The sequence below is a fragment of the Mus caroli genome, unplaced genomic scaffold (assembly GCF_978045245.1).
Source record: "Mus caroli unplaced genomic scaffold, Mus_caroli_1 scaffold_7, whole genome shotgun sequence".
NCBI classification, from domain to species: Eukaryota; Metazoa; Chordata; class Mammalia; order Rodentia; family Muridae; genus Mus; species Mus caroli.
The window spans coordinates 4,544,275-4,561,001 of record NW_028227262.1 but is presented as its reverse complement, the minus strand read 5'-3'; the positions used below and the strand labels follow the sequence as shown (position 1 = coordinate 4,561,001).

At 48.4% G+C, this 16,727-nt stretch overlaps 1 protein-coding gene across 3 annotated transcripts in view; it reads right to left on the bottom strand.

The window, feature by feature from the left end:
* Window positions 1-16,727, bottom strand: part of Bcat1 (branched chain amino acid transaminase 1) — an 80,729-nt gene that overhangs the window by 44,988 nt on the left and 19,014 nt on the right. Inside the window, exons 1-2 of one of the 3 annotated variants that reach the window (XM_021164868.3) lie at window positions 6,815-7,039; window positions 5,503-5,574 (exon numbers count right to left, since the gene is read on the bottom strand). In XM_021164868.3, coding sequence (XP_021020527.1) covers window positions 5,503-5,574; window positions 6,815-7,024 — 282 coding nt within the window. In that variant the 5' untranslated portion in view covers window positions 7,025-7,039. Of the gene's footprint in view, window positions 1-5,502; window positions 5,575-5,650; window positions 5,731-6,814; window positions 7,040-16,727 lie in introns of those variants that run through there. The other 2 variants (XM_085839782.1, XM_021164869.2) reach the window with 2 other exon arrangements.

Below are 16,727 nucleotides of genomic sequence, written 5' to 3'. Positions count from 1 at the left end.
GGACTGTGACTGCCAGCCAAGGACAGTTACAAATTGGCATGGGTTATCCACAATGGATTATCCAAACCTCCCACCTAGTATTTTTGAGCTACTCTGTATCTTTAATGCCATGGGTCATTAGAAACACCCATCCTTGCTCTGCAAGCAAAGGGGAGATAAAGGAATAACGAGGAAACTAGATCAAGGTGATTAATGCTTTGAAGAATTAAAGGAACTCGGAAGAAGAGGCAGGGAAGGGGACTTTGGTCTTGGCTTTGCAGAGGTATCTGAGCACACCTGAATGCAGGGAGCAAGCAGGATGTCTACAGACCTAGGAGTAATGTATTTCAGGCAGATGGACAAAGTAGGACATAGCAAAGATCCCTGCTGCAGGAAGAAGAGGAAGGGGAGAACAGGGGTGAAAGGTCAGAGGTCTACAGCTATTGCAGTTGGGAAAGCTAGGCAAGTTATGGACCAGGATAGCCGGCTATGCCCCTATATACCAACTCTCTCAGGCCTCTGGCTATTTTGCTGAGACCACAGCCTTTGCCATCTCCTTCCCAGGAAGTAGTGGGCCATAAGCTCAGGAAGCCTCTTTATTGCTCTTTGCAGGCACCTGCCTGCGGGGAGGGAGCAGGGATGCCTGGCCTGCAGAGGTGAGACTGTCCTGGATTTTCCTGGCATTTTAGTGGTTGAACAAGCAAGCCGGCTGTGGTGAGAAGATATAAGTAAAAGAATCTGAGCAGCCGGGCGTGGTGGCGCACGCCTTTAATCCCAGCACTCGAGAGGCAGAGGCAGGCGGATTTCTGAGTTCGAGGCCAGCCTGGTCTACAAAGTGAGTGCCAGGACAACCAGAGCTACACAGAGAAACCCTGTCTCGAAAATCCAAAAAAAAAAAAAAAGAATCTGAGCAATGCTGAGCTTTATGCAACTTCACCAGGCTTCCCCACCTCCATACCAGTGATTTTCCAGGCCCAGGCCCCGAGCCTCTGAGATCAACTGCAAGATAGTTCTCCATTCGAACTCTATCTGCCAAGGTAAAAATCCCTTTCAAAACTTTGAGCAAAATGTCTCAGCCTCTGGCCCCTTGGAGGTCCTGGGCCCATTGACATGTGATCTAGCTTATAGTTTTTAAGTCTTCCCACAGTAGGGAGAGAGCTCAGTGAGAAAGAGTACTTGCCGTGAAAGCAAGAGGCCCTGAGTTCAAATCCACAAGTTAAGACAATCAAGGTGTCGTCAATATGATTGTATACTCTGAACCCTTCGCCTAAAAGGCTTCCAGAGCCGAAGCTGCAGGGCAGGGCCTACAGTGTGTAAGTCCTGGGTACAACACCCAGCATTGCAACAAGCAGAAAAACGGAAGTGGGGCCCACCCACAGTTACCCAAGGCTAGACCAAAACTCTGAACCCTTCGCCTAAAAGGCTTCCAGAGCCGAAGCTGCAGGGCAGGGCCTACAGTGTGTAAGTCCTGGGTACAACACCCAGCATTGCAACAAGCAGAAAAACGGAAGTGGGGCCCACCCACAGTTACCCAAGGCTAGACCAAAACTCTGAACCCTTTGCCTAAAATGCTTCCAGAGCCTAAGCTGCAGGGGCAGGGCCTATAGTGTATAAGTCCTGGGCACAATGCCCAGCAGTGCAAGAAGCAGAAAAACGGAAGTGGGGCCCACCCACAGTTACCCCAGGCTAGACCGAAGCACCAGAGCTGCTTAAGGGCCAAGCTGAGACACAGAGCACATTTATATTCAACTTAGTGCTTTTCTTCTAGAGCCAAAGAGACAGCTCAGAGGCTGTTTCGCGGGCAAGCTGGGTTCACTCCCAGCACCATCAAGCAGCTCAGGGACAAGCATAACTTCAGCTCCAGGGCCTTCCAGCACCTCTTCTGGCCTCTGACGCCACTGCACTCACAGCAACATCAGTACAAACTCATAAGTAGGTCAAAAAACAAGTGAAATTGGTGCTCTAATTCTAACCTTTGAATACCAGTTAAAACTCTAAATGATAAAATTTCCAGGCATTCCCTCTGTTTGTGGGAGTCACGGTTATCTCCCCTGACCATTTCCCTCTAATCCAGATTTGAACATAAAGATTTCCCTCCTATATCCAGTTTTTTCAAAGTAACACAAGATCTTGTGGCCTCTATAATTTCACCAAGAAACTCTAAATTCCTTTATTTGAGACAAGTTCCATAATTCTAGAGATTAAAAGTTAGGGTTGTTTTTTTGTTTTGTTTTTTGTTTGTTTGTTTGTTTTTGACAGAGTCTTACTATATAGCCCCAGATAGCCTTGAGCTCAGAGATCCAGCAGCCTCTGTCTTCTGAGTGCTGGGATTAAAGGCAAGGCCTGATGTCAAAGGAAGTTGGGGGTGAGGCCTGAAGACATAGCTCAGAAGCTAAGAGCACCAGCTGCTCTTTCAGAAGACCTGGATTCGATTCCAGCACCCACATGGCAGCTCACAATGATCTGTAACTCTGGTCCGAGGGAATCGACACCGTCAGGCCCGTGTGGACACCAAATATGCATAGTCCATGTGGAGGGATGCACCCATAAAGTAAAATAAATCTTAAAAAACTCAGATGGGGTGGTACACATCTCTAATCCCAGCATTTAAAAGGTTAAGGCAGGTAGATTCCTGAGTTCAAGGTTAGCAGGCTAGCCTGGTCTACCTGGTGAGTTCTAGGCCAGCCAGGGCTACACAATGAGACCCCTGTCAGAAACAAAGTGGGGAAGGGGAAGTCTAACTAAGCAGCCTTTGTACAGCGATGCTTTATATCATGATCATTGGAAGCAAACAGGGCAGCCTAGTACCTGAGAAATGACACAGGGCATATTAAGAACAAGTTCCTGGGCCAGCTATACGGCTCAGTGATGCTTGCCTCCAAGCCTGACGACCTAAGATCACTACCTGGATCCCACAGTAGAAGGGCAGAACTAACCCCTAAAAGTTGTTCTGACTTGCACATGCAGGTACCTACACACATACACAAAAGAAGTAAGCAAGCACATGCAAAAAAAAAAAAAAAAATTTTAATTTAAAAGGGGGGAACAATTTTCTGCTTTGACGCCATGATGAGGAAGCACCTGAGCACTTCGGTTCTTCTCTGCACTGGAAACTCACTAAGACTCGCTCTAGCCGGGCGTGGTGGCGCACGCCTTTAATCCCAGCACTCGGGAGGCAGAGGCAGGTGGATTTCTGAGTTCGAGGCCAGCCTGGTCTACAAAGTGAGTGCCAGGACAGCCAGGGCTACACAGAGAAACCCTGTCTCGAAAAACCAAAAAAAAAAAAAAAAAAAAAGACTCGCTCTAAGCCCGCGGTGCGGTGCATCAGCACTGGAAGCACGGGGCTTCCCAGGGAGCTCCTGCATGCTTCTGCTCCACTGAGAGAGACAGCTCTCATCTACTCCGTGCTTTCTCTGAGAACCTAATGAGGTCTGAAGAAGAAAATTCTACAGCTTTGAGGCCAATCAGAGGAAACTAGAATGAAGAGAGCTCATCTCTGAGGTCCATAGGAAAAGTCTAAAGTAGTAAATACAGCTTCTTAAACAAAGGCGGTTGAAAGGATCTGGAGAGCCGGCTTGCCGGAAGAGTGCAGGCAGCTCTTCCAGAGGACCAGGTTCAATTCCCTGAACAGTGTCAAGTGGCTCACCGCCATCTGTAACTACAGTGCCAGAGGACCCAGGGCATCTGGTATCCAAGGGAACTCATACATGTGCACGCACAAACACACAGAGAGAGAGAGAGAGAGAGAGAGAGAGAGAGAGAGGACAAAGAGGCACACTTAAAAACAAATTTGTTGAGAAAAAAAAAAGAGAGAGAGAAAACTAGCCCACAAAGAGAGTAAAGCACGCTGTACAAGCCTGACTGACAGCCTGCGCTCCTTCCAGAAGGTTCAAGTCTTGATGGGAAAGGAGAGAGACAGCCCCTCCAACTTACCCCTGATACCACACATGCACCAGTGGTGCCCTCTTACAATAACAAATACACAAAAATTTTTAAATGACAATAGATTTTTTTTTAATTTTGAAGAATTAGATTTAAAAGGGGGGAGAGAGAGAGAGAGAGAGAGAGAACTGATTTCTTGGCCCAGCTAGCACCCTCATTTTAATATGTGAGGATTGAGAACAGAACAATAATAGGAACAGGACGGAGGAGAGACCAGGGAAGCAGCAGTCCATTAGCAGATAGAAAACTGTAAGAAGCAGGGATCACGGCTAAGCGTGTGACTCAGTAATAAAGGCTCTTAGTGTGTGCAAGGGCCTGGGTTCAACAGCCAGCACCATGCAAAGCCAAGTAATAAAACCTGTCATTTCTATTCCCCAGATTATCGATACTCTCAGTCCACACCTAAAACGCAAGTAGAGTAGGTCACGCTTTACCATTGCTACGCAGAGGACGTGTACAAATTTCAACTAACAAATACACTATTTTTCACTATGAGTTCTATCTTGCACTGAATGCTTTGCATAAAACCATAAAGTCATTTCAGTTGAAATGCATACAATAATTTTTTGAGATATTGATTTATTGAATTATTGTCTTTAAAAGGTTAGCAAGAGTTCAAGGCCAGCCTGTATAGTTCTAAGTCAGCCAATGTGACCCGACACTTTTCATTTATTAGAGCTGAGTCCTGGAGGTGCTTAAAGAACTGAGCCCCAGCGCTACTGACTGGTCATGTGACCCACACGTAACCAGTGTGGGACTCTTGGAAGCGCTACAAGGAAATTACATTAATACACCAGAAATCAGACAGAATCCACAGCACCTCACTGTAGTATATCTTACTATATTTTGGTTTAAAACAAATCGCTTGTGAGCAGAGGGCTTATCCTGAATTCACCATTCTGCTTTGTGCTCCTAGCACTGTCCCCGAACACTGAGTGTCCCCTGTGGTTCAAAACAGACGAGTCAAGTTCCAGTCCCTCTCTGAACCCTGCCAGGATGTGAGGTCACAGGGACATTCTGTACTATGGGTGACAATTGACAGTGAGTATCAGAGCCAGGAAAGTGGCAGAGCCAAGCACCCACGAAGATCTGCAAAACCCTCCAGGCTGGGGGCTGGTGGAGAAGGATGGAGGGCTGTCAAGTGCTTTAATAAGATCTCTGTCCCTCCAATAACTCTGCTGGGAAGCAGGAGACCGTGCCATACATAAACCACACAGTGCAAGGGAAAGAAATCGCAGTCTGGGACTGTAAACGTGCTCGGTGATTTTTTTAAGGTGAAAAAGTACAGAGCCCTTTTCTTGGGCAAACAGAGCGAAGGGTTAAGCTGATGCAATTTAAAAAGCAACCTCCAGTTCCTATTCATTAATTCGCTCTTTTCCGATAAATGTCTAATTCATAAGACAAAACAAGCAGCTTGCTGTTAGGCAAATTTTGCTTTGCTGACTGGTATTAATCTCAAATGGCTTTTCCCCTGGCTGTAATTTAAAACTCAAGAACTCACTCACTTTAAATTCCCCAAACCCTAATCTCAACCTGAAATGCATTAACTCAGTAACTTAACCACCCCAGCAAATGCCTTACCCTAAAAGTCTCGGCCACTTCTTCTGATCCTCTTTCTCCAGCAAACGGCGCGGAGCATCCATTACTGCAGTCCTTAAAAATAAAAATAATTAAATCTCCATTAAATAAAGCCAGGTGAGTCAGTGCGGGACCTGGTCAAGGGACTTACCATCACAGAAGACAGAAAAGCCAAGTCTGTACTGTCCAACAGGCAAGGCCAGCTCCAGCCAGAGACTGTCCTAGGCTTCCCACCCGGTCCCAGGTCTGACTTATATCTTCCCGCAGCTTAGGGAGGAGCTCCTTAAATTCCGGGTCAGTCCAGGAGCCGGGGTTCTCCAGCAAAGAACAAGAAGGCAATTGTCTCCCAAATGTCCAGTAAGTCGTCTAGAACGAGGGTTTAAGCCATTTATAAAGGGGTGGAAAAAAAAATCTCCCGAGCGCGCTCAGCCTCGTGGTCTTGTCAATCACGGGCGCACAATAGGCAGGCTGCTTTAAGCGTGAGGGGATGCGGACTGGCTGGAACCATTTTCTCCACCCACAGGGTCCCCCATGCTTTGGCGGCGGCCAAAACATTGCACTTGAAAAACAAGATCTCTTGATACTTCCAGCAATTAAATAAATAAATGATACCGTGGTTCTGAATTAACTAGGGAAAGGGGCAGGCATTCAAAAAGCTGCAAGCCAGTTTGCTAAATAACTGGGAAAGAGGGAACGAAGGGATCCAAGACTGCAAAGGCAGCGGACTGGATGTTTTGGTGGCAAATTCTTCCCTTTATCCTCCAGTTTTCCTAGCCTAGACTCCAGCATCCCTGGTGATCCCCAGCCATCACATCATCCGTAAGGTGCCCAAGTTCCTGTGGCGACCCTCATCTAGCACGTTTTCTCCCCGTGCTAGTCTGTGACCCCAGCAACCCTTGTGACGACCCCTGAATTCCCACAGTAATCCCTCAGTCCCCAGTAGTGTCCTCAGTGAAAGTCCCCAGGATGACCCCAGAATTCCCCGGCGGAGACACTCTTAGCTCCTGAGTCCCCGGTGGCCACCACGAGCACCCATGAATTATCTCCATCCTTGAGCCCCCTAGTGGCGCCCTCCGCGGCTACCTGGAGACTCCTAATCCCTGCGTCTTCTGTGGCAACCTCCGAGTTCCCCGCACCTCCAAGTCCCTCGCCGTGACCCCCCCGCCCCGCCCCCCCCGCATCCCCTCACGACCAGTGTTGCCTTGCGGCGATACCCAAGAGCCTAGTGGCGCCCTCCCGCAGAAACCCCCGCCCCCCGAGTGAGTCCCCGCGGGATGCTGGTCCTGGCGCCCCTCGCCTTTCGCCACGCAGGTACCTGGCGGGCCAGGGTTGCAGTTGCTCGGGGCAAGCAGGCCATGACGAAGCTGCGGGCGCGTGGGAATACGTGGCACAGCGGTGACTCGTGGCGCACCGCGGGTCCCGAGAGCCCGGGACTGCAGTTTGGCGTGGCGGGTGATAGAGGTACGATGGGAGAGCCACCAGCAAGCACCCGGCGGCGCAGGGACGAGCGCAGCCGATGCAGCATCTCCGCGTCGCGGGTGCGTGCAGTCACGCATGGCTGGGCACGCGCATAGAGGGCCCAGGAGCACCCGCGCTTTACTAAGGAACTCTGAAGGGCAGGGCCCTGGACATCTCAGCGACACATTAGCATCACAAGGGCCCTCTCTCCGATCAGGATTTGCAGCAGGGACCTGCATTTGTGCTTCCGCTCTCGCCTGCAACAGTCCTACAGTTGCTGAACTCAAAACGTGAGGACTCTGCCTCGCCGTTCCTGTGACCTAGCTACCCTGCCAGTAGCCTCCGATGCAACCACCGTGCGGCCTATGATTCAGGCAAAACAGCCGCCCTGCTAGTGCGGGGTGGTGTCTGTCGCTTTTAACCCCGGCCCTTGAAGGGCTGATGAAAGATGATTGCTAAGAGTTTCCGACGACCTGTGCTACACTGAGACCCAGCCTCCCAAGCAAGCAAGCAAACAAACCAACCTAGGAGTTAGAATCCACAACCACTACCAGCTCCAAGGACCACCAGCTGACCTTGAGTCCTTGCACTCAGGTGTCAGAAGCTAACTCCTTCATTTCTGCCTTCACTACTGATTTTAATGAGCTAAATAATAACAGGGCCTCCATTCTCCCTATTGTTCACCTCTGAGACTTGTTTCCAAAGGGGTCCCATGGACTCTCCCAAACATCACCGGCTATAGCCAAGGCTAGTGTTTACTCTCCATAACCTCATGGTAAGGCCCTGTTTGCTGAAGACATAATTTGCATATGTCATCAAACATGGAGAATATTAGCCTAACTGAAGCTCTACCCCTCCAGACCAGCACACGTGGTACATCACATACCACCAGAGGAGAAAAGTAATCACCAATATTACCCATCTATGAACCACAGGATCCACAACGGAGACCTGACTGCAAGATGGCACGGGGAGATAGTGGTTGGTACAAAGGTTATTGTTGGATACAAAGTTACATTGTTGGATACAAAATGGCTCTCAAATGGCAATGCTGGTGATTGTGTCCTAAACAGAAGGACTCTGACTTGATCAGGTAAACAGAAGGATGGTTACAAAAGGAAAGAAAAAAAAAGGCGAAAAATCAGCATCTGATAGCAATCTCTTATTGCAGGATTGTGTTACCAAGGAAGCCACTGTATCCCTTACGGACCTGACCTCTGGCAAGGGCATCTAGTTCCTGGCTAACCCTGCACTAACACCTACACTTTTCTGGCCTTCACCTCTCCTTTCCTGCCACCTAAAAGCTTCCTGCTCTGTCCACACACCCACTCCCCTGCCAAGACAGCACAGCATTTTGACTCCTCAAATAAGCTTTCCTTTCTATCCTCACTACAGTTAGGGGAGTAACTGGCTACTTTTCTATTAGATTTAAGGCCCGCCCACTCTGTGAGATGGAATCCATGCATTGCACTGCTTAAGTGGCCAAACTGAGACTAGTAAGTCATGGGACTAAAGGAAAACCTACTAGTATTCTGCTAAAGAAACATAGCGATGAATGATCCCTAATGACCTATCGCCATGCCCATGGGGCAGAGTATCACTCGCATCAAAAGAGCCAGACAGTAGATGGGATTGATGCAGATCCACAACTGGACTTGGATATAGATGGTGACTGAAGCAGCAGTAATAAAGAGAAAAAAATCTGTGCTGTGGTTCACTACTGTGAACCTGCCACTGTGACCAAGTCTGTTCATTTTTGAGACAATGTCTCACTTAACCAATGCTGGCTTCAAAGTCACTAAGTATTCCCACAGCATGAACTTCGAATCCTCCCTCAATCACCTCCCAAGTGCTGGAATTGCAAGAGTACTACTCCATGACCAAGTTATACTGTGTGCTAGGCTCAAACCCAGGCGACCTCCCCAGTGCCTGAATCTCTGTTATCTCACAATGTGGACAGGGAGCGCTTGGGATGGAACTGCAAATCAATTTGCTGCTCTGCCTAAAAAGGTGTGACTTGCTTTTACCGAGCTGGTATTTTCTTTATTCTGGATGTATTCTTTCACCGTGTGTGTGTGTGTGTGTGTGTGTGTGTGTGTGTGTGTGTGTGTGTCTGTCTGTCTGTCTGTCTGTCTGCATTTTCTTCACAAATCTCTTAAATCCAATTGTCCCTTTTGCAAGAACAATCAATTAACACTCCATGACCTAATCTTTAAATCTCCTTACCCCTGCTTCTATAATCTGCACAGGGCAAGCCTGCTGAGAGACAGGTCCACAGATGACCTGGTAATAGGAGTCTCCTCTTCCCTCAGACTGCCACACAAAATGTGTCACAGGGTGGCCATATACAGACAGATTACAAGGCAGTCCAGTGTCACACAGAAAATGAATGTGCTAAATGCTTCTGACACCCCAGGCTCCTCTCAGGCCAGAAACCCGAGCCTACCCCTCACTCCCCCACTTTCCTATGGGCTGCCCATTATCTCTGCCTTAGCCTGAAAAGCCTCCAGCCATCTTGAAGCTCTGTCACAGGAGTGACAGATGGACCAAGATGCGGAGGCTAAGTAGAGATTAGAGATTTCAGTGTTTGTTTGGAAACACTTAGGCTCGAAGCTTTGTATTTTACAAAAATAGATTCACATTTCAAGTTCTGAGTGGGAGACATTAAACCTAATTAAATGAGGCTAAAAACAAAACAGGTATTTCCTTCAAGACTTTAGAGGACATTTTATTTTACACTTTTGTCTCACTCCGTAGTCCTGGTTGGCTTCAAACTCACAGAGATATGCCTGCTTCTGCCTCCTGAGTACATGCACCCCAGCACTAGATGGTACTTTGCTCTTAAAATTCAAGTTACAGAGCTGGAGGGGCAGTGCTCAGTGGTTAGAGCACTCGTTGCTCATGCAGAGGACTGGAATCTGGTTCCTGCCACTCACACAGGAGACTTTCTTTACAACCACTTGTAACTCCAGTCCTCAGTCCTCGGGGAGTTCCAACTCCTCCTTCTCATCTCCACAGGCACTGCACTCACGTGCATAACTCCGTACGCAGACAGAAGGGGAGCATCCCATGGCCCCGTGATGATGACCACATAAAGATAAAGGTGCTGCTGCTCAAATCTGGTTCTGATTTAACAGGAGGAACTGCCCCTGCCAGCTAGCCCTGATTGCCCAGCCCAGCCCAGCAACCTCTGCCTGTCTCCAGCCCCACGCCCCTTCAGTGGTCTTCAGTATCTCCAGCTTTGCAGTCATCCTGTGTTCATGGGAAAAGTGTATCTGTGTGCTTTCTGTTGCTGAAAAAAACACCGTGAGCAAAGGCAGCTCTGGAGTTAGGGTTTATTTGGCTCACATATTGGGATCAGAGTCCATCACTGAGGGGATTCATGACAGGAGCACCTTCCCAGGGGTGGCAATGCCCACAGTATGCCGGGCCCACCCACAGCAATCAACAACCAAGACCACACCTACAGGACAGTCTGCACAGAGGCATTTTCTCACCTGAGCGTCCTTCCTCCAGATGACTCTAGTCTGTGTCAAATTGGCAAAAATCTAAGCAGGACAGTGAGTGTAAGATTCCCTGCTGCTGGGGTTGCAGATCCCTGCCTGACATGTGTGGATGTATTTAGAGCCTAAGCCATGCATACCAATCCTATGCTTTCTCCTCTCATAATTTACGTTATTCCCAGGAGACCTGTGATATTGGACACAAAGTTAATTCTGGACATATTAGTTACTTCCTGGTTAGTATGAGGAAATACCCAACAGACAGTAATGTTTAGAAGAAGGGCTTACTTCAGCTCTCCAAGGAAGAGGAAACAGCCCTACTGTGGAGGGAAGGCAGGGGACAGGAACTAGGCTGCCAGTTCACCTCTGAGCAGACTTGAATCTGACACAGGAAAGCTGGGACCAGCTTTTCCTTTTTCCCATTTGACTCAGTCTAGAACTCCAGCCTGTGGTGTGGGTTATTCACAATCAAGGTGGGTCTCCCCCTCCATCTGGGGTTAATACTACAGAGGTATGCCCAGGGTATCTACTGTTCTGTGTCCTTCTCAGTGTAGCAAAGTATACAACCGAAATTAACCATCACACTTCACAAACAGTTGTTGCACTGTTTTGTGTAGGGAATAAAGATGTGGGGACCATATGTCATCTCCCACTTGGGGATTCTAGCTTCCAATTATTTAATACCTGCAGCTAGATGGGAATAAATGTAGATAAAGTCCAGGAAACTATCTAGGTGTTCACAAGATGGGAAGCTATGTGGAGAGAGGAGCGCATGGGAAGAGAAACCCAAGTAAGTGGGGCCAAAGGGGTACAGTGGGAAAGGGGAGGGCAGAGAGTAGGGGAAGACCATGGCAGAAAGGGGAAGCATAAAGCAAAAGTATTATGAAAATGCCACAAAGAAGCCTATTACTCTCTAAGTAATTTAGTAGAAGGGAGGGAGGGAGGGAGGGAGGAAGGGAGGGAGGGAGGGAGGGAGAAGGAAGGGAAGGAGGGAGGGAGCGAGGGAGGGAGGAAGGAAGGAAGGAAGGAAGGAAGGAAGGAAGGAAGGAAGGAAATGGGGACGGAGGAGGGTACACATGTGACCACAGCAAGCCTGCTATGCTCCCTGGTGTGCCCTGATTAACAAACACAGACCTAGCTGCCACTGTATTGTTCCCTGCCTGAGCCAGGTAGTCTCTACTCCAAACTGTGCATGGTTCTGAGGAGAAAGCCACAAGGACATCCCTCACCCATGTTCTCATAACGACCCATAGACTCCCTCCGATAACCTCACTGGTTCACAAGACTGGGCATTCGACAGACTGCTGTGTCCATCAAAAACTGACGTAATCAGGCACCCACCACTCCTTGGGAAGTCCTTAAGTCCACAGCAAACACCAGCATGCTGAGCGTGCCCATCAAGCTTCCTGGAGTTGACAGTGCCAAGGGTGTGCCTGGTCCTGGTGAGCTCTTTATAACCTTAAGTGCCATTGTCAGTTTGGGCAGGGAACTGTCAATCACAGCATCCGGAGGAACTCTGTTTGCCCTGTAGAGATCTTGAATCTCAGGTAAAACTGGATCCCTGGTTTTTGAGGGACAGAGAGCCAAACTGGAGTTCAGGCAAAGACATTTTTAAGAGTTAAGAGGAAGAAAGAAAGCTAGGAAGATAGCATGCTTGCCTGGCATGTGCAAGGCCCTGGGTTCAAACTCCAGCACTAACAATCTTAAATGGTAATAATAATAAAATTTAAGAGGCTGGAAAGGTGGCTCAAGGATTAAGAGCGTTGGCTGCTCTTGCTGAGGCACAGTTTCAGTTCTGAGTAGCCATGAGACAGCTCACAATCATGGTTAGTTCTAGGGAATCCAACAACCTTCTCTGTCCTCCACAGCATCAGGCATGCACATGGTACACATGCAAACAAAATACTATACACATTTACAGACAGACAGACAGACAGACAGACAGAGACTGATGCTTAAGGGTATGCAGTATCATGCCTAGCCAAATAATTGTATGTGAAGTGTGTGCCTCTGTGTATGGCCCTGTGAGTGCCTTCAGACTCCAGAAGAGGTTGCTGGATACCATTGTAGTTACAGGCTGTTGTGAGCAACCGAACAAGGGTTCTAGGAAATGAACTCAGGTCTCCTGTAACAACAGTACATGTTACAAACCGCTGAGACCCTTTTCTTCTTATTTGATAAGAGGAGGGGCATGGTAGTTGCACTTGTGACCCTGTTCCACCCTGACTAGGAGTGGCTTCTTCATGAGGCAAAGCTGGGAAGACAGACAGGGGATTTACCGTGCCCTGATTACAGGAAGGCTTGGGACACAATGACCTAAGTTATTCATTTCTCCATGCCCTAGCAACTTTTGTGGCTTATCCCTTGGAGTGAGTGCAAGAAAAGCTTTGATTTTTTTTTTTTTAAAAGAGAGGAAATGTGTGTGTGAAAAAAGAAACGGGAACTGTGCTGCCAAGATATTCCCTCCCGCAGATGCTTTCTGCCAGGCAAACCTTGGGAGAGATTTAAATAAAGGCTTACCAAGGACAACACCACAGGCTGCAGACATAACTCAGTGACAAAGGGCATCCCACCAAGCCTGACAACCTGAGTTGAATTCCCCAAACCCACGTGGCTTGTGGGAACTGATTCCCCACGAGTCAGACTACAAGTGTACCATAGCCACACCCACACATACAATAAACAAATGATCTCTCTTGAAAATCACATTTTTAAAGATCTTACCTGCCTCTGTTTTCACTTTGCTCTAAAACAAGGTGTCAATATGTCCCTCTGCAGCCCTGACTGGCCTGGAGCTCAGTGTAGACCCTGATCGTGAGCTGCGGACAGGAAATGAAGCCTGTGAACGCATTGGCGTTCTCAACCAACACATTAATTGGAAAGAAACCAAAGACAGATTCCAGACGCTGGTGACCAGCTCTGACACCACAGGGCAAACCCAGGCAGGCAGCCAGTGGGGGGGGGGGGGGGGGGGGGGGGGGGTCAGTGCTGGGAGCAGCTGACCATGTTGGTCCAGACACTGATGGGGGCTGCTGCCTATGACAGCGAGGGATTAGAGCAAAGAAAGGGGGGAAATCAAACACACACACAGAGAGAGAAGGGTTGAAGCAAAAGACAAGCTCCAGCAACTTCACACATATAAACACAGACAGACAGACAGACAGTCACACTTTGGATGCTCCAGCAAGCAGGCTACAAGCAATTCATGTACAGAGAGAGAGAGAGAGAGAGAGAGAGAGAGAGAGAGAGAGAGAGAGAGAGAGAACTCTTGGTGCTGCCTTCTAGGAATTTGGCAGGAATTTGGCATTGGGATAGAAAATTCTGAGGCCCCTCCCCCTACTTATAACCAGGTCTCCTCAGCCCCACTCAGAGGCCCTCAGGGCTGTCTCCTGTTTAACCTCCCTTGCTACATCCACCCAGCCCAGCTGCTGAGTCATCTTCCTAGACTTTTGTCCTAATCAGACTTTACTCCTGTGCTGCAGGGCTGGGATCCCAGGACAGGGGCAGCAGAGACCAGAGAGGTCTCCTCTTCTCGGGGACTCTGGAGTGTGTCAAGAGAACATTAAAACCCACCCAGGACACCTTCCTTCTTGAATGTACATCCTCCGTGACCACAGAAAGCTGCTGTTTGTGTGGTCCCCAGTGGAGTCATGTTATAGTGTTGTCTAGTTGTCTTTTTCCTTACAATCCCTCCCTCCCTCCCTCCCTCCCTCCCTCCCTCCCTCCCTCCCTCCCTCCCTCGAGACCCCATTGACTGACTGAGCTGGCTTGGTCAGATGGTATCTCAACATGGAGGGCTCAAGTACACAGGGTACAGTGAAGGACACATTGGGAAAAGGAAGCGTGTGCAAAGGAAAATAAAGAAAATTGGGGCTGGCAGTGAGTTAACCCTGTAAGAATGGGGCAAGGTAATGGTGGAATGCGTTTTATACATATGCTTAAAGATATGCTAAAATCACCGGGCGGTGGTGGCGCACGCCTTTAATCCCAGCACTTGGGAGGCAGAGGCCGGCGGATTTCTGAGTTCAAGGCCAGCCTGGTCTACAAAGTGAGTTCCAGGACACCAGGGCTATACAGAGAAACCCTGTCTCAAAAAACCAAAAAAAAAAAAAAAAGATTTGCTAAAATCTAGAGGAGCCAAGATAAGTCAAAAACAGCTTGCCCAGTTTCTGACTTTTATAGAAGAAATTTGTCCTTGGCTCTCTGAGGAAGGTATGGTAAGTTTACAGACATGGGAGAAAGAACAAAGCTGTTCCAACCACACTTATTTCTGAGGTGTCGGACAAGGCAGGAAAGAGTGACGCGCCTCTTGATCCTAGAGAGAAGATTGAACTAGAGGAAAAGGCTGCCAAGTATCATAATGAGGCCTCCTTCTCGGGATTCGCTTAAGGTATTTTTTGCAAAGGAATAGACAAGGATATCCCAGAGACAGAAGATGAAACAACAAGAATTAGCTCGACTTGTTGAAAGACTTGAGCAAGTTCTCAGAGAACAAAAGAGCATCGAAAGTTCAGATTCCAAGGAGGACGCATCAATAGTAGAGCCAAAAAATGAAGGTTTTGCCTCCTCCAGTGTCTTTAAAGAGCAACAGAAATGAGGGGAAACCTCTTACTTTAAATCCTAGAGTTACTCTGTTATCACCTCTTCAGGCAGGACTGAAACAGCTATAGAACGAGGGGAAGACATACAAGGACATGCTCTGCAATGCCCTGTGTCCTTGAAGCACAGGATCAAGAAGGGAACCTGTTAGATACCACACTCCCATTCCTTTGAAGTAGCTAAAGGAATTGAAAACTGCTTGTGCTCAGTATGGACCTACTGCTCCATTCACCATGGCCATGATAGATAGTCTCTCCACTGTGGGGGGATTGCAGGCTGGTCTAAAGTTGAGCTGAGGTCTGAACCCTGAAGGGTGATAATTCACCTATATGACACGGTAGGTGTTCCCTCATGCTCCTAGAACTCTGGCACCTGCCTAAGTTATCGCACCCCACAGCCCCCACAAGAGAAGCATGGCTAGAAGTCACATAGGCAATGGCCCAAGCTTCTGACCTTCAGGCTAAACTCCTCCCCAGTTACCTAGCAACAGTAAAGACCATAAAAAGGGCTGTTCAGCCCCCCCCCCTTCTTGCTCTCTTACTTCTCACTCTCTTACTTCTTACCCCTCTCTCTCACCCCTCCCTCCTCTCTCTTTGTCATCTCCTCTCTCTCTCTCTCTCTCTCTCTCTCTCTCTCTCTCTCTCTCTCTCTCTCTCTCTCTCTCTCTCTCCCCCCCCCCCCGCCTTTCTATAATAAAGTTCAAAAACCATAGAGAGTCTCTGCTCATCAAGATCCACTGCACTCACTCTCACCGGTGTTGGGAACCTCTCTTCCCTCATCCCTCTCTCCCATAACTCTGGTGGCTTTAGCAAAGTAGCTCCAGGGTTCCCAGGTAGGGCTGCCCCTTTGCCAACCCCCAAAGAGTGGGTCAGAGGAATTCTCACCCAGGGCTGAGTGGAAAGTGTATGGCAGCTCTCCCACACCTGACAGACCAGAGAATAGATAAAACTCTGGCAGGGTGTGGGTCTCCCCTTCCCCTGGGCATCCCCTGGGCCCCTCCCCTTCCTCAGGGCATCCCCTGACACTCCACTGAGGCTCTTCATCCTGCAGATTGGAAACAATTAGCTCATGTGTGCTTGGGAGGAGGAGATTATCTGCTATGGAAAACAGAACTTTCTGAAAGATGCCAGCAGACAGCAGGAGTTAAATGCTAGAGCTAACTATCTGTTTACTTACGAGATGTTAACCGGAGAAGGTCAATATCAGGATATACAGAATCAGTTACAGTTTAATCCTGGTACTTACGCTCAAATTGGCGCTGCTGCTCGCGGGGCCTGGAATACCTTGCCTACTAAAGGGGATTTGTCTTAAGATATTTCAAAAATAAGGCAGAGACCTGATGAGTCTTTTCAGGAGTTTGTTGGTAGGTTGATGAAAGCATCTGGGAGAGTGTTTGGAGATGCTAGTGCTTGGGATGCTTTTAGTAAAACAATTGGTTTATGAGAATGCAAACACAGCCTGTCAGGCCACCAGAAGACCTTACAGAAAGACTGGAACTATTACAGACTATATTAGATTATGCTCCAACATTGGACCCTCTTATGGGTGGCCATGGCCGCCACACTACAGGGAAAAACTGTATGACAAGTTTTGTTTCAACAGACTGGAAAAGGAAAGAAGAGGATTAATGGGCCTCCAGAAAGTTGTTTTGGGTGTGGGCAGATAGGG